Source organism: Lipotes vexillifer, unplaced genomic scaffold, assembly GCF_000442215.2.
Source record: "Lipotes vexillifer unplaced genomic scaffold, Lipotes_vexillifer_v1.1 scaffold213, whole genome shotgun sequence".
Lineage (NCBI taxonomy): Eukaryota > Metazoa > Chordata > Mammalia > Artiodactyla > Lipotidae > Lipotes > Lipotes vexillifer.
In genome coordinates, this window is record NW_006780610.1 from 3,593,236 (window position 1) to 3,616,889 (window position 23,654).

At 42.5% G+C, this 23,654-nt stretch overlaps 1 protein-coding gene across 2 annotated transcripts in view; it reads left to right on the plus strand.

Annotated features, from left to right (window-relative positions):
• SF3A3 (splicing factor 3a subunit 3) overlaps window positions 1-23,654 on the plus strand; it is a 29,353-nt gene that overhangs the window by 1,721 nt on the left and 3,978 nt on the right. The window contains exons 3-15 of one of the 2 annotated variants that reach the window (XM_007453790.1): window positions 244-296; window positions 402-507; window positions 4,060-4,132; window positions 4,509-4,600; window positions 5,646-5,728; window positions 6,638-6,776; window positions 8,080-8,148; window positions 8,577-8,644; window positions 8,802-8,909; window positions 10,066-10,135; window positions 12,152-12,316; window positions 12,411-12,521; window positions 13,662-13,752. In XM_007453790.1, coding sequence (XP_007453852.1) covers window positions 244-296; window positions 402-507; window positions 4,060-4,132; window positions 4,509-4,600; window positions 5,646-5,728; window positions 6,638-6,776; window positions 8,080-8,148; window positions 8,577-8,644; window positions 8,802-8,909; window positions 10,066-10,135; window positions 12,152-12,316; window positions 12,411-12,521; window positions 13,662-13,752 — 1,228 coding nt within the window. The remainder of the gene's footprint in view (window positions 1-243; window positions 297-401; window positions 508-4,059; window positions 4,133-4,508; window positions 4,601-5,645; window positions 5,729-6,637; window positions 6,777-8,079; window positions 8,149-8,576; window positions 8,645-8,801; window positions 8,910-10,065; window positions 10,136-12,151; window positions 12,317-12,410; window positions 12,522-13,661; window positions 13,753-23,654) is intronic. The other variant, XM_007453791.1, reaches the window with a different exon arrangement.

The following is a 23,654-nucleotide window of genomic DNA, read 5'->3' on the forward strand; positions in this document are numbered from 1 at the left end:
GGAAAGTTAAATATAGGAACCTGCTGCCACCCCTCAAATCACATCACTTAATCTTCAAAATGACCTGTTTTAAAAAGTAACTAGTAACCAGTGCTGTCTGTTAAAGGTACCAGAAAGAGCAGGAACTTTTAACACCATATCTCTTGAGGTTTCCCTGGGCTTTGACAAGAGAGCCTTTGTTGGTTGCTTGGGTCTAAGTTGTACGGATTGCTTCATCCTGATGGGTTTGTGTTTGCCTTTCAGAGGTATATGGAAGTCAGTGGGAACCTGAGGGATTTGTATGATGATAAGGATGGGTAAGTGACAGTCACAGCCAATCTAGGAATTATTGCTTTTGAGGTGCCATGGTTAAAGGACTGAGTTTGTGTTCCATGTTCTCTGGATTTTTTCTGAAATTGCAGGTTACGAAAGGAGGAGCTCAATGCCATTTCAGGACCCAATGAATTTGCTGAATTCTATAATAGACTCAAACAAATAAAGGAATTCCACCGGAAGCACCCAAATGAGGTATGACCTCAGAAAATATTTTCTCCAAAACTGTCCAAAGAGCATACAAAGGAAAGGTGTAAGGAAAGTGGAGATTGCCACTCAGGTGTCCCTTCATAAAAGAACTCGCCAGTTAGCTGCAAGCAGTGAAGTTAGGTGACATCCTGCAACTCCAGTGCTTTCAGGATCTCCCTCAGCTTTAAGCTAAGGCCATTCTCTTCCTGGGCAGCCCCCAACCAGTGACTGAGCACAGCGGGGGTACCATGGCCTGGTTATTTCTGCCCACTGTGAGACTCTTCTAGTGAGTAATCTTTGCTCCAGAGTTCCTCATTGGGTTGGTCAAGATTTTGTCCTATCTTCATCATGGTCTGGGCTCTCCCTGCCCAATCCTCCTCTCTCCTTTTTATCTTTAATGGATAATACCCACCTAATAAACCACTTGCGCTCCTAACTCTGTCTTAAAATCTGGTACCTAGAGGATCCAACTAACACAAAAAGGCTTTACTCGCTTCCAGTGATCATTACACCTTCATGATTCAGTCCAGAGGCCTACTCTTTCATGAAAATTCCTTCCTAGTCTACATTACTCCCCCAATTAATCTTTCCTATCTTTATGATTCTGTCATATTTTATGACAATGAACGTCTGCCCCACTATATTGTAAAATGATAAGGAGCAGGGATTACATCTCAGTTATTGAAGAATCCATTAAGCATCTTACACAGCTGACCAAAGGAATTCTGGGGGAAGGGGGAGCGAGGCATGGCTGTAGGAGAAGTGAAGAGAGATAGGTCAGTGATTACTCTCAGCTTTTATGACTGTGTAACTAAAAAGTTGTTCCCTTGAAAGAAATAAGGAAGAAAGAGGTAACCCATTTGTAGTGGAAATGAATTTTTATGTATGTAGATTTTCAGGTGATGTTATATTTAGGTAGAAGTGTCCCATGAGCAGTTGAAATTAGGTGACTGGGGCTTGAGAATTACCACATGTACTTGATGGTTGAAGCCATGGATCATAGAGTTCTGGGAGGGAGAGACAGTGTGAAGGGAGACTGTCAGCTTCTGTGTGCCTTGGGGCACACTCTTAATAAGGTACTTAACTGAAAAGGAGCCTGGGAAGCCATCCCTCACAGGTCAAATGGCAGCTCCAGGTAATGTCTTACTGAAGCTCAGCCAATGAGTTTCACAAAGGAAGTCACTGGTATCAGCTGTTGTTTTTGTTTGTTTGTTTGTTTGTTTTTTTACTGCATAGGTCTTTTAAATTTATTTTATTTTATTTTATTTATTTATTTTTGGCTGTGTTGGGTCTTCTTTGCTGTGGGGTCTCTCTAGCTGCGGCGAGCGGGGGCTACTCCTCCTTGTGGTGTGCCGGCCTCTCATTGCGGTGGCCTCTCTTGCTGCGGAGCACGGGCTCTAGGCGCGCAGACCTCAGTAGTTGTGGCACGTGGGCTCTAGACAGTAGTTGTGGCACACAGGCTTAGCCGCTCCACGGCATGTGGGATCTTCCCAGACCAGGGCTCAAACCCGTGTCCCCTACATTGGCAGGCGGATTCTTAGCCACTACACCACCAGGGAAGCCCCTCAGCTGTTGTTGATTGGTAACTGCCAGGGTTGCTACTCTGTTGAAGAAGTGGGAGTGGAAATCTGGTCACAGAGGCACAAGTGGATAATGAGGTTACAGTAGTGTGGAGTGTTTAGTATGCATTTGAAAGACTGGCAGAAAAAAGGAGAGGAGAAGCAGGAGGATCACAAGGAAAATAGGGAAGGCATACGTACTTCAAGGAGCAGATGGAAAAATGAAGAGACTGAAAATACCAGACAGGAGAGGCTATTTATTGAAGTTAAGTGGAGGTACATGAATGGACTCTCACACACCTACCTATGTCTCCTCATCCCCTTTGGAAGGTAGAGTATTAAGTCTTTTGGTAACCAAGAGAGAAGGCACAAGTACCATTCTGGTGTGTTAACCTTATCCCAGCCCAGATAGAAAGGTGATGAGGAATAAGCGGTTAAATAAATGATTGGAAGAATGCCTAAGATATACTAAGGGAAAAAAAAAAAGTCTAATTATGTAAGAAACAAAATAATAATCTTGCACTTTCCTGTATGTGCTTGCACAAATACATATATTTAAATACCTAGAGCAGTGGTTTCCAAATTTTGCTGTGCATTTGAATCTGGGAGTATTTAAAAAGTACTGATACCTCCCCACCACTTCTGATTAAATTTGGTATCAAGTGCGTTAGGATTTTTTAGCACTCTCCCAGGTGATTCTAATGTGCAGCAGAGTTTGGGAATGGCTGACATTTAAAAGTCTGTTGGGTTTCCCTGGTGCCACAGTGGTTAAGAACCACTTGCCAATGCAGGGGACACGGGTTTGAGCCCTGGTCCGGGGAGATCCCGCATGCCGCGGAGCAGCTAAGCCCCTGAGCCACAACTACTGAGCCTGTGCTCTAGAACCCGTGAGCCACAACTGCTGAAGCCTGTGAGCCACAACTACTGAAGCCCGTGTGCCACAGCTACTGAAGCCCATGCGCCTAGAGCCTGTGCTCTGCAGCAAGAGAAGCCACCGCAATGAGAAGCCCACGCACCGCAACAGAGTAACCCCCGCTCTCAGCAGCTAGAGAAAACCCACATGCAGCAGCAAAGACCGAATGCAGCCAAAAATTAAATAAATGAATAAATAAATTCCCAGGAGAATTATTAAAGGGGAACCTTGCTTTTTTTAAAATATTTATTAATTTGGTTGCACCAGGTGTCTTAGTTGCGTCATGCGGGCTCCTTAGTTGCGACACATAGACTCCTTAGTTGAGGCATGCGAACTCTTAGTTGTGGCACGCATGTGGGATCTAGTTCCCTGACCAGGGATTGAACCCAGGCCCCCTGCACTGGGAGCACGGAGTCTTATCCACTATGCCACCAGGGAAGTCCAAGGGAACCTTGATTTTTTTTAATATACATATAAATTTACTTGTTTTATTTATTTTATTTTTGGCTGCATTGGGTCTTCGTTGCTGCACGTGGGCTTTACTCTGGTTGCGGCAAGCGGGGGCTACTCTTCGTTGTGGTGTGCAGGCTTCTCATTGTGGTGGCTTCTCTTGTTGGGAGCTTGGGCTCTAGGCGCACAGGCTTCAGTAAGTTGTGGCGTGCGGGCTCAGTAGTTGTGGCACACGGGCTCTAGAGCGCAGGCTCAGTAGTTGTGGTGCACAGGCTTAGTTGTTCCACAGCATGTGGGATCTTCCCGGACCAGGGCTCGAACCCATGTCTCTTGCATTGGCAGGCGGATTCCTAACCACTGCGCCACCAGGGAAGCCCCGAACCTTGATTTTTTTTCATTTTGTCTTTTTGTGTTATTTGAGTTTTTGTGAGCATGTGTTGTTTCAGCAATTTTTAGTTAAACAATGCAAAAAGGAAAAGGAAAAAAGCAAGGTAATTAGAAAACAGAAGAAAGCTCCTAATGAAAAATCAAGGCCAAATATAGTGTTAGAAATCCAACTTTCTATATAGTCCATTCTGTGATATTGCAACTTCTGTGTTGAAAAAGCCACCTGAGCTTTTCTCTTTTTCCCATCAGATCTGTGTGCCAATGTCAGTGGAATTTGAGGAGCTCCTGAAGGCTCGAGAGAATCCAAGTGAAGAGGCACAAAGTAAGTAGCATTTAATGTTTCTGTCCAGCACTAGCAGAAGTACAGGTTAATGACCAGAGTTCAGATTTGCCCTCAGAGCCCTGGAAAATGGCCCCAGAGAAATTTATAGCCAGGTTCCCTTACTGATTTCCTCTTTGCTAGACTAGAGAAAAGTCTGGACTAGATTGTCATCCTGAATCAGCCTTGGACAAAATAGTCATTTTGTGCTAGCCCAGCTTAAATTCACTCGCCTGGAAAAGCGAGGTCTGTTCACTTTGTGACTAGAAGGAGGATATTTGGGTGAAGGGCTGCATTATGAAACAATGCAGTCGACTTGAAAAGCCAAGTCCAAGAAAGTGGCCCTTAGTATCTGAATCTTGATATCTGATTCCTTCAGATTTGGTGGAGTTCACAGATGAAGAGGGATATGGTCGTTACCTTGATCTCCATGACTGTTACCTCAAATACATTAACCTGAAGGCCTCGGAGGTAAGACCCAGGAGAGGGGAGAGTGGTTCTGATTCTAGAGGTGAGTCAGGACACTGGGCTGGGGCTACTAGACCTGAAACAATTAGAGTGTCTTCCTTGTGTTCTGGAACTGTTATGTTAGTATTAAAGAGGTGATGTGCTTTCTTGGAATGAAACACTTTTCAAAGTGAAAGTCAGGTTTCTACAGTCAATAAAATAAGCATATTTTACTTATCAATAAGTTTTGTTTTATTAATACAACAAGCTTATTTTGCTTTTGTAAAAATAAAAAAAAATTTTAAACTCACAAGTACACATCAAGCTTCTGTGTTAGGCACACAGAGTAGTAGGTACATGAAAGATACAAAAACATAATCTCTGCCAGGAGGGCTATTTAATATCTTTAAAAAGGTATTAGAAAATAACTTACCATAAGAGCTGTGGTTTAATGTGACAGTCTCAGGGTCACAAGGAAATACATGATGAAATTTCTCTTGGGGTTGTGAGGACATGTCTCAAAAGTTGTGACTAAACTTTAAGCTCCATGAGTACAGTCCTGCATCTGTCTTGTTCTCATCTGTATCCATGTACTTGGTCCAAAGATATTCAGTAAGTGATTGAATGAGTGAACAAATGGCACCTTCTGGGACCTTATTTTAGGATGTAGTGGGTGTCAGTCTTTAAACAGGTGCCCTGTATATATTGGATAGGCCAAAAAGTTCATTTGGTTTTAAGTAAATATAAAAGACATTTTTCATTTTCATGAAGAACTTTATTGAAAAACATATTCACTAACTGAATGAACTTTTTGGCCAACCCAATACTAATGTTCAACAGATGTTTCTTTTAGCTTATGGTTTATTGACTTGATCTTTATTTCACAGAGTTAATTGTGTATCATATTCTGCTCAGTCCAGTGGAATTAACACTCAGTGCAGGAATTAAATATTAGGCGGGGGAAAGACTAAAGTGAGCTGGGCCTTGTTAATCTCATTTATTGGAGATTATATTGCAACTTGGTGCAAACACCTAACTGAATCTCTTGTCATTTCTTTTCTCTTTCCAGAAGCTGGATTATATCACTTACCTGTCAATCTTCGACCAGTTGTTTGACATTCCTAAAGAAAGGAAGAATGCAGAGTATAAGAGGTAGGCATTACTAGTTTCTAGGCCTCTACTAGATTTAACTAGAAGATTGTTTAATGAGAAGGTTTGAGGGCAGTTTTGAATTTTGTTGCATGAAAGGCATATATGAATGACTTCCAGGTTTATTGGAGGATAGGAATTTTGAATGACAAGGTTTCAAAACCATAAGACTCTGGCTCTGGAAGAATGTGTGTCTATGGGCACATCCGCAATCTTAGACCCATACTGTTCTTAACGTTGTCTCATTGTAGAAGGAAGTCTCCCATCCAGGTGACTCTGTGTCTTTGGAGTTGAATGGGAAAAAATTAGACTTTCTCAGATTGTGATTGAAGTTAAGTGCCTGGGTCTGATGTATAGATTTAAGTTTTGTTTGTGTTGTTATGCCCCTGGTTAGTAATCTGTACTCTACCTTCCTCTCTTTTTCTCACTTTCTTTTTACCTAAAATCTTTTATATGTGAGTTAAGACTTTAGTATTTGGAATTGTATCATGAGGATGAAAGAATATAGGAAAGGTCAGAATCAAGATGACATATTAGGAGAGGGATTTCCCTGGTGGTGCAGTGGTTAAGACTCCGTGCTCCCAAAGCAGGGGGCCCAGGTTCGATCCCTGATCCGGGAACTAGATCCCACACGCATGCCGCAACTAAGCCTGCCAGCTGCAACTAAGGAGCTGGCAAGCCACAACTAAGGAGACTGCCTGCCGCAACTAAGACTTGCCACAACCAAATAAATAAATGTTTAAAAAAAAAAGATGACATATTAGGAGAAAGCCAGTTGTAAGCTCATTTTTTAAAGTAGTATTATTACTTGAAAAAACTAGTTTCACTGGAATTTTAAGTATGTTTTACAGGGCATAACAGTATATCAAAAATAGAAACCTTGCTGTCTCTGTGTTATTTACTCCTCTGTAGATATCTGGAGATGCTGCTTGAGTACCTTCAGGATTACACAGATAGAGTGAAACCTCTCCAAGATCAGAATGAACTTTTTGGGAAAATTCAGAATGAGTTTGAGAAGAAGTGGGAGAATGGTACTTTTCCTGGATGGCCGGTGAGCTTCAGTGGGGGTGTGGGTGGAGGACATGCCAGGGACGTAAACTAATTATTTTACTGTAATCTTGAGCCTCTGCTTTAGGGCATGAGGTGCTGATCCCTTGAGATCAGTTATGGCCATGAGATGTTGTCTGCCAAGTATGCTGGGTTTTCTCTGTGTACTTTGAAAGAGATTTGTCAGGGCCCACTTGCCATTGGCTGGGCCCAGGAGTTTCACCAACCATGTCATTACTGCTCTGTGGTTCCTACTGACCAAAAACTGATATAATTATATGCTAGAAATCTTTATGTTTTCATTCCTGGGGACAAACTTGAGTTTTCCTGAAATCTCTGGGAGAGTTTTTCAATCTGGTTTTTTTTTTTTTTTTTGCTCTGCTCTTGTAGGCATTTGGTTGTTATTCATACATGTGTATAAGGGGCCAACCAGCACCTGATACACGAACACCTCATCTTATTGCACTTTGCTTTCTTGCACTTCTCAGATGGGGCATTTTTTACAGATGGAGGGTTTGCAGCAACCCTGTGTCAAGCAAATCTATTAGTGCCATTTTTCATTTTGTTATGGTGGTCTGTGATCCATGATTTTTGTTACTACCAAGACTCAAGCCTCAGGTGGCGGTTAGCATTTTTTAGCAATAAAGTTTTTTTTTTAATAAATTTATTTGTTTTATTTATTTTATTTTTGGCTGCACTGGGTCTTCATTGGTGCTCGCAGGCTTTCTTTAGTTGCAGCGAGAGGGGGCTACTCTTCGTTGTGGTGCACGGGCTTCTCATTGCGGTGGCCTCTCTCATTGTGGAGCATGGGCTCCAGGCACACGGGCTTCCACAGCTGTGGCATGTGGGCTCAGCACTGTGGCTTACAGGCTCCAGAGCGCAGGCTCAGCAGCTGTGGTGCGCAGGCTCAGCAGCTGTGGTGCACAGGCCCAGCTGCTACGCGGCATGTGGGATCTTCCCGGGCCAGGGCTCGAACCCACGTACCCTGCATTGGCAGGTGGACTCTCAACCACTGCACCACCAGGGAAGCCCCGACAATAAAGTATTTTTTAACTAAGGCATGCATGTTGTTTTTTTAGACATAATGCTATTGTGTACTTAATAGACTACAGTATAGTATAAACATAGCTTTTATATGCACTGGGAAGCCAGAAAAGTCGTGTGACTTGCTTTATTGTGATACTCCTTTTACTGTGATGGTCTAGAACTGAACCTGCAATGTCTCTGAGGTGTGCCTAGATTTTAGATGACTCCTTTGCCTTCATTCTAAACCTGGGTATTAATAAACATCATATTGTTCTTTCCAGAAAGAGACAAGCAGTGCCCTAACCCATGCCGGAGCCCATCTTGACCTCTCTGCATTCTCCTCCTGGGAGGTATGTTTTCTTTATCCACTGTGCTGGTCTTGCCTGTTCACTCCTCAGAGGGATGACTCGGTCTCCTGTTTTTAATGTGATAAACTTATAAGACATCAGTTCTTGGGGCCAAACATCTACAAAGAATGTAGAAAGATAAAAAGAATAAAAAGTGTATCCAACTTCTTTGAAAACTATAAACTAAAAATTCTAACCATCTTAAGCTGTAGTGGAGGTAATGGAACACTACCAGTATGGTTATGTATGAACTTAACCCCCAAGGCCTCTTTGGAGAGTTGGGGCGTACTGCTAGGAGATTGGCTGTGGAATGTGTGGTGTTGCCACAGCTTTAGGAACACCCACACCCCAGCCTGCAAAGACGAAGTTTCAGCATTTGTTGTTTCTCCAAGTCTATTTATATAAAATTGTAACTTGTCTCTTTCATACAGGAGTTGGCCTCCCTGGGTCTGGACAGATTGAAATCTGCACTCTTAGCTTTAGGCCTGAAGTGTGGCGGGTAAGAGGCGGGTTTTTCTATCAGAACTGTCTCATTTACTGTGTGTTTCACGATCTTCTAAGTGGCTCTGATTCCCTTCGTTCTGTCACCCCCCACTGCAAAGATAAGCAAGCCTATAAAGTAATCCTGAAATCCTTTGCCCCTTGTGTCTCCTTAGGACCCTAGAAGAGCGAGCCCAGAGGTTATTCAGCACCAAAGGAAAGTCCCTGGAATCACTCGACACCTCTCTGTTTGCCAAAAATCCCAAGTCAAAGGGCACCAAGCGGTGAGTGGCTGGGGCCGAACCTCTGCTGGCACTTTAAAGTTTTTATTCCCATGCAGAATTCTTACCACAACAGAAATTTTAAAGCCTGTTTTATCACCACTATTGATCCATCGAGAGCCAGTCAGCTCTTTCTCTCTGCTAATGGCAGAGCATGCTCTCATTGTTATTATAAACCAAAGACAGTCTGTATTCAGCTGACTGAGAGTGGGTGATGTCTGTAAAGTTGAAACTGTGCCCTGGGTACCTTTTGTTACCTCTGTAGGTTATAGAAACTAAGTAGGTTCAAAACTATTTTTCTAAGTACATTTTACTAGTGACAGTTGAATCTATTCTTGAGCCACATGCTTGTACAGTGTTTTTTTTTAAAATATATTTTATTTTTATTTATTTTTGGCTGTGTTGGGCCTTTGTTGTTGCGCGCAGGCTTTCTCTAGTTGCCGTGAGTCGGGGCTACTCTTCGTTGCAGTGCGCAGGCTTCTCATTGTGGTGGCTTCTCTTGTGGCGGAGCACGGGCTCTAGGCCTGCGGGCTCAGTAGTTGTGGCTCGCTGGCTCTAGAGCGCAGGCTCAGTAGTTGTGGCGCACGGGCTTAGTTGCTCCGCAGCATGTGGGATCTTCCCGGACCAGGGCTCGAACCCGTGTCCCCGTGTTGACAGGTGGATTCTTAACCACTGTGCCACGAGGGAAGCCCTGTACAGGGTGTTTCTTATATGTGGTTTTCCTAATTCTCAAAACAATCCCAAAAAGTTATCCTGATTTTTTGCAGATAAGGACTTAGAAAAGTTATGGAGTGTGTCTGTTATCTCACAGTTACTAAGGAGCAGGGTCAGGATTTGGGCCCAAGTCTGCTGGTTCCAGAGCTTGCTCTTCTGTACCACACTTCCTTTGTATGTTATAATCATGGAAATGTAAATACCTGGATATGTCTTTCACCTTCTAGAATGAGCTCAAAGAGGAAGCTTCCATGCATTCTAAGAAATAACCTCAGTACTTCTATCAGCGAGTCCTGAGCTGAACAGAGCATTTGCTTTCACAACGTGGTATTTCTCACATGCTTGTAATTTTTAATGCACCCATGGAATAAATGTTCCCAGATATACAGAACAGGCCATTGGGTAAAAGAACCCTTGAGTGATACAGTTTATTTCTTATTTTCAGAGACACTGAGAGGAACAAAGACATTGCTTTCCTAGAAGCCCAGATCTACGAATATGTAGAGATTCTTGGGGTGAGTAACTGACTCTGCTGAGGGCTGTAAATGCTACAAGACGGGGAAGTAAGAGAAATATGAATTTGTAGGATTTTTTGTTTAGGATTTTGCAGGAGGAAAGATACGTATCAGACTACTTCAGCAGAAGATTGGGTTCTCCCAGGGTACTTGGCCCTTCACTGAGGTGCTGTTCTGTTCTTAGGTGTCTGTTGTTAGGTGATATTCCCAAGGTTGCTCAATCCCATGAGGCTAGGCAGAGAGAATAGACTCCCCTTCCGCTTAGTATCCAGATTCTTTGCCTGAGGTCTGGAGTATACCCAGGGGTGACCCAAGAAGCAGACACTCAAAAGGCAGATAAGAGTAGCTTTTCAGATGTGACTTTATTCTGAAAAGGCATTCCTTACGTGTTCACAAGATTGTGTGAAACTTCTTAGGGCCAGGAGGTTAGTGGTGCAGAGCTGGCTGTGAGCTGCTCCTTTCTGAATATTCTTTTAAGAAGAAGCTGAAGTGGGGGTTGCGGTTAGAAAAAGGCCTAACCTGACCAGGATGCTTATCTCGGAGAGAAAGAAGGGACGAGTGGGAGGAAATGACTCTTTCAGGGAGGAGAAGGTGGAGGAAATGGCACCACTCATCCAGAGAATGTGGTCAGTGTCTGGGAGTCCTGCGGAGGACCGGCCTTTCTGGTTGTCTGCTTTGTGTAGTTTTCAACCACTCTGAACCTTTGCCTTTACAAATGTTCACATGGTGCTTTGAGTGAGCAGGTGGCCCCGGCTCAGATAGCTGGTCTGCGTGTCTCTGTCAGTTGCCATGGACATTTTCATTCTGCCCTTGTTTGAGGACCACTTATGTAATAGCTTATAAAACTAAGATTCATTTCTTTGTTTCCTTGTATTACAACTGCTTTTGATAAGAGGAGGCTAGCCAGACATTGGATACTGGGGGCGCTTATATCCTCCACAGTAAACCTGCACTGTGCTAGGGTGGGCAGCAGTCTGTGTTGTCAGTCCTCTGAAGAAGACTGAGAGGCAAATTTGTGCCCCTGACACAGGTGTGCCCATTACTTCTCCCTCCTTTGAGAGCATTTTGCTTTCCCTGCCAGGAGGTGGCACTCTTGTCTTTGGAATTCCAGCCAGTTCCAGCCACAATGGTTTCTAGATGTTGCTCTTGTTATGTACTGATGTTATTTTTACCATTATTTCACCATTTATTGACACCTGTTGGTTTCCAGACATTATGCTAGATCTTTGGATACAGTAGTGAATATGACACAGCCTCTTGCCCTTGAAAAGCCCACTTTGCGACTGAGGGCTACAAATAACTGCAGTATAATGTGACACATGCTGTAATACATTGAGATTGAGTGTTCTAAGTAGAAAGAGGGAGATAAAAATGTTCCAGGTAGAGGAAACAGCAAGCAAGAAGGTAAAATACGATGAAAGGAAATAATGAGGAAACCAGTGTATATGGGTGTTCCTTGTAAGGGAGGGGGAGTGGTCAGAGAAATTTGAAAAATTATGTTGGAAATTGGAACCTTGTCCTTTAAGCAGCAGAAAGCCAATAAAAGTTCTTTAAGCAAAGTGTACCATTAGATTGGTTTTTTTGAGCAGAAAAATCTGGGAACAACGTGGAAGCTGGACTGGAATGAGGAGAGACTCAGGGCAAGTTAGAAGGTTGTCATCTTGGTGAGGACGATAACAGTGGGAAGGAAAAGGAAGGACTGGTTCAGGAGATATTTTAGAGACAGAAGAGAAGAGACTGTTCTCTGTTGTCCTGTGATAGTTCGTGGCCTCAGATGAGTAACTTAGGCAAGTGCTTTATAAAACCTTTGACTTTTTCCTTTAAGATCAGGGGAGAATTATTCCTCTGCCGATGAGGAATTCTGATTTGAAGACAAGACTTTCTCTTTGTTCGACAAGGAAGGAAACCTAATCCTTGGAAGTGAGGGGTCAGCAAGGGTTATAGCAGAATAGGAAATTTCCCTTCTTGTTCTGCACTGTTCTTTGACTTCCCTTTTCATTTATGGGCTTGACTTAGGAACAGCGACATCTCACTCATGAAAATGTCCAGCGCAAGCAGGCAAGAACCGGAGAAGAGCGAGAGGAGGAGGAGGAAGAGCAGATCAGTGAGAGCGAAAGTGAAGACGAAGAGAACGAAATCATTTACAACCCCAAAAACCTGCCCCTTGGCTGGGATGGCAAAGTCAGTCCCAACACTACCATCTTTCCCTCATATACCATTTTGGAAGCAGATGCAGACACTAGTCTAATACTGTTTTTTATCTGATTTCTTTTAGCCCATTCCTTACTGGTTGTATAAGCTTCATGGCCTGAATATCAACTATAACTGTGAGATCTGTGGAAACTACACCTACCGAGGTCCCAAGGCCTTCCAGCGGCATTTTGCTGTAAGGAATTCAGAGCCATTTCTCCTGGACGTTGAAGCATGAAACATGAGTCTTTTAGAGAAGAGGATAGGAGCAGCCTGAGAGGATCACTAGTGTCCAGAGCCTAAGAGAATCAGAGAAGGAATGGATCTAAAGTCCAGCATGTGGCATTTGGCCTCTGGCACCAGTGCCAGCTTTGGGTAGTACCTGAGATGGTTTCTGGAGGCATCCCACCACTCTGCTGTTTGAACCTCATTTCTATTTTCTCTTGCTTGCTCTTTATTTTTTGTTTTGCCTTTCTGACTCCTTGGTCATTTCTCTATCCTGTTGCTAGTACTCAGGACCAAAGAAAGGGCTGACCGCCTCCTTCTTTGGGTCTTAAATGGGCCTTTGCCTCTTGAAAAGAAAGAAACGAAGAGGATGACATTTATCAAGCTATTCTTGAGAGAAAGCATTATCTGGGTGGTACTCCAGTAAGTGAATTCACCCTTGTTTTGTTTCTGCCTTCAATTCTGAGTACTTGGAAGGAAATTTTACAGAATGGAAGACTTGCTGGATATAGCCAAGGATGGCGAATTTATATGAACTCCTCTCTCTCTCCCTCAGACGTACATATTACTAACTGATCCTGGGGTCTTTTCCGCCAAGCTCCTGAGTACTCTCTGAATCTCTCTCAACACCACCTCCAACGAATTAGAATTGGCATCCAGGGCCCATGCCATTTGCTGTCCCTGAGCCAGAACTGTCATTGCATCAGCGTCTCTTACTGGTCTCTTTCGTACCCTTGCCTATATGTGATAAACAGTCTTCTCTTTTACTTTCAAAGATGACGCTGACCAGACATCAGTAACGCTTACTCATGCTGGTGGTGGGGGTTGCTTGGGAGGTGACTGGTGAGTTGTGGTCTTGACACAGGTTTTGTCTGGATCTGGAATCTAGGTTTTTTATAAACCAGCCCAGTGAGGCAAACAGTGCAGTGCTGCTTTGAAGTAACGGCCTCTTGTCAGTCACAGCCAGCTGTCTACAAACAAGAGCCACAAAAGGAACGCTGCCTTTAGGTGGAACCTTTTGCAAAGGGTCAGGGTAGGGCTTATGAGTAGAATGGAGTTAATGCTCAGTGTTCAGTCATCCCGTTTCACATTGTCCTCTTGCTTCTCCCAGGAATGGCGTCATGCTCATGGCATGAGGTGTTTGGGCATCCCAAACACCGCCCACTTTGCTAACGTGACACAGATTGAAGACGCCGTCTCCTGTAAGTAAGCTTTATTGTTCCCGAGGTCAGACCTTCAGTTAACTGTCCCGATAACCCTGGTGTGTCCAGGCCCAAGGGCAGCAGGTTGTGGATATGTACAAACTACTACAGTCCTCCATACATTCACTGCTTTCTGAGGGGATGAATTAGCCAGCAGCACTGATTCTTCTCCCTTGAGGAGAGCTCTGTGCTGACTGTAAAACAGCTTTTTGTTTTTTTCCCCCTCAGCCGTGCTGTGCGGCTTGTGGGATTTTAGTTCCCTGACCAGGGATTGAATCTGGGCCCTCAGCAGTGAGAGCTCGGAGTCCTAACCACTGTACTGCCAGGGAATTCCCTAAAACGGCTTTTAACTGGGGTCTGTGAACTCCCCTGTATGCAAGATTTTCAATGAATGGGTTTATGTATATTTTTTGAATTGATTTTACTATGTTAACTGCAGATATGACGGAAAAAGTAGAAATGGTCTCAGTAAACTTATTTCTGAGGTGACAGGGCAGACACCCAGCAACACGGCAGCAAAATACCTCTTGGAGAAAAAGCCAAGTGCAGCGTGTGTCCAGGAGTGTGTTGTTGAAGCGCCCAGCGACCTCAGTCAGGCTTCCTGTTTGCCTGGCAGTGGTAGCTTTTGCCATCTTTCTCACAGCCTTCTTATTTTCTTTCTAGTTTATCTCTTCTCTGTTATGTTTTCACTGTTCATGGGTTAGACTGTGAAGAAAGTAATTTTACCACTCCACTTTGTTAAATTTCAGGCACTCCCTCTCAGGTGTGCATATCACACTACTCCACTGGCTGTTCAGCTAACTCCATTGGCTCCCAGCTCTGGGGTTGTTCAAATCCTCCATGGCAGAACCAAGTAGAAATGACCTTCTAAAGAGCTTCCTGATCCCTGATTTAACCTGTGGACTCTGGGGACTCTTTCATTGAGTTTTTTGTGTGAGTCAGCTTTGGAGACTCCTCCTTGCTGTTTTTTTGGTTTTGTTTTAATACTTTTTTTTAAATTTAAATTAATTTATTTTATTTATTTATTTTTGGCTGCATCGGGTCGTCGTTGCTGTGCGCGGCTTTCTCTAGTTGCAGTGAGTGGGGGCTACTCTTCGTTGCCGTGCACACGCTTCTCATTGCGGCGGCTTCTCTTGTTACGGAGCACGGGCTCTAGGCGTGCGGGCTTCAGTAGTTGTGGCACACAGACTCAGTAGCTGTGGCTCGCGGGCTCTAGAGCACAGGCTCAGTAGTTGTGGCGCACGGGCTTAGTTGCTCCGTGGCGTGTGAGATCTTCCCGGACCAGGGCTCGAACCCATGTCCCCTCCATTGGCAGGCGGATTCCTAACCACCGTGCCACCAGGGGAGCACTCCTTGCTGTTTTGTCTCTTTATTCATTTACAAGTTGGGATGTACAGTTACTCTAATCAGAATTTAAATGTATCTTGTTATCAGATTATCCAATTACCCTCTTCATTTTTTACCCTTCACTCTGTTGGGAGGAAATTAAAATAATAATGAAATGTCATAGAATCATAATGCTGCATTTTGAATGCAGTCTCTTTTTTTTTTTTTTTTTTTTTTTTTATTACGGTACGTGGGCCTCTCACTGTTGTGACCTCTCCCGTTGCGGAGCCCAGGCTCCTGACGTGCAGGCTCAGCGGCCATGGCTCACAGGCCCAGCCGCTCCGGCTGGATCTTCCCGGACCGGGGCATGAACCCGTGTCCCCTGCATCGGCAGGTGGACTCCCAACCACTCTCCTGCACTGGCAGGCGGACCCCCAACCACTGCACCACCAGGGAAGCCCATTTTCTAGCTGCATATTACTAGTAAATAGATCACTGTTCATTTTTGTGTGTATTTTCTCTTTTTTTAAAAAATGTATTTATTTTATTTATTTTTGGCTGCGTTGGGTCTTCGTTGCTGCGTGCAGGCTTTCTCTAGTTGCAGTGAGCAGGGGCTGCTCTTCTTTGTGGTGTGCAGGCTTCTCATCGTGGTGGCTTCTCTTGTTGTGGAGCACGGGCTCTAGGTGTACAGACTTCAGTAGTTGCAGCACGCGGGCTCAGTAGTTGTGGCTTGTGGGCTGTAGAACACAGGCTTAGTAGTTGTGGCACACAGGTTTAGTTGCTCCGCGGCATGTGGCATCTTCCCGGACCAGGGCTCAAACCCGTGTCCCCTGCATTGGCAGGCGGATTCTTATCCACTGCGCCGCCAGGGAAGTCCCTCTCCTCCCCTCCCCTCGCCTCCCCTCCCCTCCCCTCTCCTTTTTAATATTTATTTATTTGGCTGCGCCGGGTCTTAGTTGCAGCATGCAGGATCTAGTTCCCTGACCAGGAGTCGAACCCGGACCCCCTGCACTGGGAGTGCAGAGTCTTAGCCGCTGGACCACCAAGGAGGTCCCTTGTGTGTATTTCCTTATGTCTTGCAAATTGCCTGAGTTAATTTATTACTTCTGATACCTTGTAATTGAACTATTTACATTATTTTAGGCTTACAATCATGCCAACTACAAAAACAAAGGGGATGTTTTAATTAATTTTGTTCCCTTTATTTATTTTTCCCAAGCATTGCCCCCAAATCTTATGTTAAATAGAAGCAGGCAATAAGTCGTCCTTCCCTGGATGCTCTTTTTAAGGACCATGGTGATGCAGCTACACTAATTTTAAAACTGGCTTATGATTTTATCACATTCCTCAAAAGAAAGATGAAAACATTTTTACTACTTTTTCTTTTATCAGGCCTTGAATAAAACAGCATTCCTGAATTATTTCATACTGGGTGGTAGATATTCTTTTAATGCAGTTTTTTTTGTTTTGGCCACACAGCGCGCCATGCAGGATCGCCAGGGAAATCCCCATCTGTGCATCTTCTTTTTTTAAAATTTATTTATTTATTTATTTATTTATTTATTTATGGCTGTGTTGGGTCTTTGTTTCTGTGCAAGGGCTTTCTCTAGTTGTGGCAAGCAGGGTCCACTCTTCATCGCAGTGCGCGGGCCTCTCACTATCACGGCCTCTCTTGTTGCGGAGCAGAGGCTCCAAATGCACAGGCTCAGTAGTTGTGGCTCACGGGCCTAGTTGCTCTGAGGCATGTGGGCTCTTTCCAGACCAGGGCTCGAACCCGTGTCCCCTGCATTGGCAGGCAGATTCTCAACCACTGCGCCACCAGGGAAGCCCTGTGCATCTTCTTTAGTGAAGTATTTGTATTAGACTTGTGCCCATTCTTTCTTTCTTTCTTTCTTTCTTTTGATGCATCAGGTCTTAGTTGCGGCATGTGGGCTCAGTAGTTGTGGCGTGTGGGCTCTGGAGTGTGCAGGCTTAGTTGCCCCGCAGCATGTGGGATCTTAGTTTCCCAACCAGGGATCAAACCCACGTCCCCTACATTGGAAGGTGGGTTCTTAACCACTGGACCACCAGGGAAGTCCCTAATGCAGTTATTTACCCTGTGAGGATTCTTTTTAGAAGTTTTGTTTTTACATTCATAAATAAAAGATGTGCTTTTTGTTTTCCTTTCAGACACTTGTCAGATTTAGTTATCAAAACCATATTTTTGTCATAAAATCAATGGGATTACATGCTACATTCTCTTCTGTCATTTGAAACTTTAAATAGAGATTACTTCTTCATGCAAGGGGACCACTCTGAGAAGATTCTTTAGTTAATAGCCAATACAATTCCTTGATTTATTATGAAACTCAATATTTTTAAAGTAGGAAACTCAATATTTTTATTCTGAGTTTTACTGTTTCCTCTTTTTTTTGACTTGAATTTTATTTATTTTTTTATACAGCAGGTTCTTATTAGTTATCTATTTTATACATATCAGTGTATATATGTCAATCCCAATCTCCCAATTCATCCCACTACCACCACCTCATTACTATTTCCTTTTTACTATTATTTTCTTCAATCTTGTTTCTTTGTGTTTTTTTTAAGTCTATAATCAAGAACTTACTTTTTTTTTGAGGTATAGTTGATATTAGTTTCAGATGAATAATATAGTCACTCAAAATTTTTATAGATTATGCTCCATTTAAAGTTATAAAATATTGGGGAATTCCCTGGTGGTCCATTGGTTAGGGCTCCATGCTTTCACTGTCGAGGGCCCAGCTTTGGTCCCTGTTCAGGGAACTAAGATCCCACAAGCTGTGCAAAAAAAAAACGTTATAAAATATTGGCTGTATTCTCTGTGTTGTACAATATGTCCTTGTAGCTTATTTATCTTATACATTGTAATTTGTACCTCTAATTCCCTATCCTTATCTTGCCTCCCCCACCCTTGCCTCTCCCCACTGGTAACCACTAGTTCTCAATATCTGTGAATCTATTTGTTTTAGTATCTTCATTTGTTTGTTTTATTTTTTAGATTCCACATGTAAGTGACAACATACAGTACTTGTCTTTCTCTGTCTGACTTATTTCACTAAGCATAATGCCCTCCAGTCCATCCATGTTGTTGCAAATGGCAAAATTTCATTCTTTTTTATGGCTGAGTAGTATTCCGTTGTATATGTACACCACATCTTCTTTATTCATTCATTTGTTGATGGACACTTAGGTTGCTTCCATATCTTGGCTATTGTAAATAATGCTACTATGAATGTTGGGAGTGCATGTATCTTTTTGAATTAGTATTTATGTTTTCTTCTGATATATACCTAGGAGTAGAATTGCTGGATCATGCGGTACTTCTGTTTTTAGGGTTTTTTTTTTTTTCAGTACACGGGCCTCTCACTGTTGTGGCCTCGCCTGTTGCATAGCACAGGCTCCGGACGCGCAGGCTCAGCAGCCGTGGCTCACGGGCCTACCCACTCCGCAGCATGTGGGATCTTTCCGGACCAGGGCGCAAACCCGTGTCCCCTGCATCGGCAGGCAGACTCTCAACCAATGCGCCACCAGGGAAGCCCTGTTTTTAGTTTTTTGAGGAACCTTCATACTGTTTTCCATAGTGGCTGCACCAATTTACATTCCCACTAACAGTAAAAGGGTTCCCTTTTTCCATGTCCTTGTGAACATTTATCTGTAGTCTTTTTGATGACAGCTATCCTGACAGGTGTGATGTTTCATTGTGGTTTTGATTTGCATTTCTCTGATGATTAGTGATGTTAAGTATCTTTTCATGTGCCTGTTAGCCATCTGTATGTCTTCTTTGGAAAAATATCTGTTCAGATCTTCTGCCCATTTTTTAACCAGGTTGTTTGTTTTTTTGCTGTTGAGTTGTATGAGCTGTTTACATATTTTGAATATTAATCCCTTATCAGTCATATCATTTGCAAATATTTTCTCCCATTCAGTAGGTTGTCTTTTCATTTTGTTAATGGTTTCCTTTGCTGTGCAAAAGCTTTTAAGTTTAATTTATTTTGCTTTTGTTTCCTTTGCCTTAGGAGACAGATCAAAAAAATATTGCTACAGTTTATGTCATACAGTGTTCTGTGTATGTTTTCTTTTATGAGTTTTATGGTTTCTGGTCTTACATTTAGGTTTTTAATCCATTTTGAGTTTATTTTTGTATGTGATGTGAGAAAATGTTTTCATTTCATTCTTTTACATGTAGCTGTGCAGTTTTCCTAGCACCACTTTTTTTTTTTTTTTTTTTGCGGTACACGGGCCTCTCACCGCTGCGGCCTCTCCCGTTGCGGAGCGCAGGCGTCAGCGGCCATGGCTCACGGGCCTAGCTGCTCTGTGGCATGTGGGATCCTCCCAGACCGGGGCATGAACCCGTATCGCCTGCATTGGCAGGCGGACTCTCAACCACTGCGCCACCAGGGAAGCCCAGCACCACTTTTTAAATAAAAATATTTATTTATTTATTTGGCTGCACCAGGTCTTCATAGAGGCACGTGGGATCTTTAGTTGCAGAATTCAAACTCTTAGTTGCGGTATGTGGGATCTAGTTCCCTGACCAAGGATCGAACCCGGGCCCCCTGCATTGGGAGCATGGAGTCTTAGACACTGGACCACCAGGGAAGTCCCCCAGCACCACTTATTGAAGGGACTATCTTTTCCCCACTGTATATTCTTGCCTCCTTTGTCATAGGTTAATTGACCATAAGTGTGTGGGTTTGTTTTGGGCTCTCTGTTCTGTTCCATTGATCTAGGTGTCTGTTTTTGTGCCACTACCATACTGTTTTGATTACTGTAGCTTTATAGTATAGTCAGAAGTCAGGGAGTGTGATACCTCTAGCACTATTTTTATTTCTCAAGATTGCTTTGGTTAGGAACTTTCTTGTTTTTGTTCTTTAGTCTTTCTAATACAGGCATTTAGAACTAGACATCATTCTGTTAGGAATCCATTGGAAATATCCATTATTGATGTTATATTTAGAGCTTTGTTTATTAAAGAGGTTGTTTCTGAGTTTTAAAGAATAATTCAGTAATTATTTTTAAAAACACTAGTTTTTTCATTCTGTTTCTTTTTTTTTTTCTTGGTCCATGCAGTAAGTTACAGAATTTCTGCCTTTAGAATGTATTTTATCTTTGTGTCCAAGTATATAGTCAGTGATTTGTTAAAGATTTATGTATACCTGAAAGGAAGTATGTCTCTCCACCTGTAGGCTGTTTAATTTTCCTGCAGTTTTCAGGTTTTTAATTTCATACTTACATCTGTTTGTTTTGAATTCTGATAAAGACATGTTTACATTTCCAGTTGTAATTAAGCTTTGTCTCTTGCATTTCTGCCAGTTTTGTGTATATTTTAATTTGTGTTATTTGAGCCACGTAAACTCAATATTGTATTGTAACCTTATTGATCACTCCCATATTCTTTTTGAAATTCCCATTACCTGATAGCTTGTTTGTTCTATTGTAATAGACTTAGACCATTTCCCCAGTTATTAAAATTTTGGCAGCAAATGTGGGCTCTTTTTTACCCCAGTCATCAGTGCTCATCCTTATATAGGGATATTAAGCTCTTTACACTCTGTGTATTAATTGATCTATTTATATTTAACTCCTTTGCTGGAAAGGTTATCTTGTTAGATTTCTCACTTACATAGATTATATAGTAGACTTGAAGCTATTTGACAGGTAGTTTTCTAACATTTCTAACTTTAATGTTTCTTCTTCTTTTTTTTTTTTTTTTTTTGTTGTGTTGGGTGTTCATTGCTGCGTGCAGGCTTTCCCTAGGTGCAGTGAGCAGGGGCTACTCTTCGTTGCGGTGTGGTGGCTTCTCTTGTTGCGGAGCATGGGCTCTAGGCGTGTGGGCCTCAGTAGTTGCGGCACGCAGCCCCTAGAGCATGCAGGCTTTAGTAGTTGTGGTGCACAGGCTCTAGGGTGCGCGGGCTTCAGTAGTTGTGGCGTGCAGGCTCGGTAGTTGTGGTGCATGGGCTTAGTTGCTCCACGCCATGTGGGATCTTCCCAGACCAGGGATTGAACCTGTGTCCTCTGCATTGGCAGGCGGATTCTTAACCACTGTGCCACCAGGGAAGTCTTTTAATGTTTCGTCTAATAGTTTCTTTCTACTACAAATTTCTATTATTATTAATATCTGTTATTAGTTGAGTTATTTATAGGAGGTGATTATATCTGAATGGGCTGAAGCAGTGTAAATTCTGTACGTCTTACTCTCATAATGATTCCAGAGACATTATGTCTTTAATCTCATATCTAACAATATCCTTATCACCTTGTTCATAAAAATTGTTTTTTCTGCTTTCAGATTGCCATTATCTCTTTTTTTTTTTTTTAAATAAGTACAGCCTAAAGGGACACAGCAAATTTTATTTTATTTTATTTTTTTTATTTATTTTTGTTGCGATACGCGCGGGCCTCTCACTGTTGTGGCCTCTCCCGTTGCGGAGCACAGGCTCCGGACGCGCAGGCTCAGCAGCCATGGCTCACGGGCGCAGCCGCTCCGCGGCATGTGGGATCCTCCCAGACTGGGGCACGAACCCGCGTCCCCTGCATCGGCAGGGGGACTCTCAACCACTGCACCACCAGGGAAGCCCGCCATTATCTCTTTTATTTCACTTTTTTAAATTGAAGTATAGTTGATTTACAACATTATATGTTTCACATATACAGTATAGTGATTCAGTATTTTTAAATATCACACTGCATTTATAGTTATTATAAAATATGGGCTCTATTCCCTGTGCTATATCCTTGTAGCTTATTTATTTTATTCATAGTAGGTTTTACTTCCATTATGTCTTGTCATGATCTTTTTCCCTAGGACTTGGTTGATGGATTCTGTCAGGTTTTATATGTTTTCATATGTTCTGCTTCAAGGGTAAAGTTGGTTTAAAACCACATTCCTAATATAGTTTCATGTGGTGGTTAAGTGTGCAGACTCTGGAGAGGCCACTGGTTAGGGTCCAAATCATGGCTCCACCGCTTACTTACTGGCTATGGGGCACAGGACGAGTTAGGTCTTTTAGTTCCTTATCCATCGAATGTGGGTGGTGATAATATTGATATATCTACTTCAGAGAGTTGTCTCAAAGTTTAAATGAGATAATGCAGGTCAAGTGCTACAGCCTGGCTGACCACAGTGTAGAATGTATTCAGTGAAGAAGCATAAGCTGCCGTCATTAGCAGCTTCACTTGTGGGCTCCTGCAGAGTCTGAGGCGTGAGATCCAAAGTCACCTTTATCTTTTCATTTGGAGTTTAATCTTACTATTACTAGCTACCATTTACCAGGTGCCTGGTGTATGCCAGGTAAATAGGAGATTTTTACACTCATTTAATCTTCAGAACAACCAGTGAGGTAGGAGGTCCCCCACATTTTCCAGAAGAGGAAAATGAGGTAAGTTTTTCAAAGTCACATAGCATGTAAGTGGAAGAAAGCCATGGAGCAAACTCATGTCTGTTCTACAGCAGTCTCTTCTCTTTCCACAGTGCTATCCTGCCTACTTTTAAATCATCCTCATCAAGTAGATGTTTCTGAGTTGATCATTAAGGGGTATTCCAGAAAAAACTTTATGCATTTTCTCTTTAGCCATACAAAGATTTTTAGAAAACTTAAATTTTTTTCCAGAATATTATTGGCAGGTTAATGATTTTTCCATTATCCATATTGTTTTCAATATTTATCTCCTTATTCAGATGTCTAGGTTTATCAATTTCTCTTATATGCATATTATTATTATTACCACTTCTTTGATTTGTTGTATCATTTCCACCCATCATGACTTCCCTTGAATATTTGTAGATTCTAATATCTGTAGGTTCTCTACATAGCATTTGTAGTTTCACTTCTATCTCAATATCACTTTCTCTTTTCATTCCCCCCACAACAGATCATTTATAGGTTTATTACAAATTTATCATCACCTTCCCCCTCCCTTTTTTTTCCCAGGGATTATTCCTCCCTTTAAGTATCTTAGATTAACTCTCTGTCTTCCTTTAGGACTTTCAGTAACAGATAGATGGTTATATATATCTTGACTCCCACAAGATCATGACAGACTTTATCTCAGGTGTCTCACTAATAGTAGGTGCCAATTAATTATGAAATCAAAGTTAATTCTATTCTGTAGAGTTTCTGCAATTTTTCTTCTTTTCCTGTCGGTGGAATCATTATTTTTTATTAAACCTGGATTTTGTATGTGGTTTTTGGGTTTGGGGTTTTTCGAAAGCATCAAAACTAGACATCTTAAGGATTTCTGGTTATGAGGAAGAGAACCCATTAAAACCTAACTCCATGCCCTCCATCCTGTTAGCAAGTATATGCTTATCCAGCTGTGCTTCCCTCTACATGTATGCCTTCTCCACTTCCTTGTGTCTTCTCTTTAAGCCTTAGCTTACAATGAAGACAACTCTAGCCCTTGCCCTGTATGACCTTTTTCAGTTTTCAGAGCCTGCCATCATCCAGCTCAGTCTCTCAGTGTCCCAATTTCTAATATCTGGGAAAGACAATAGGTAGGCGCAGCTTGGTCAGGTGACATCTGTAGTCCAGTCAGCTGTCTTTTCAGTAGCCGGC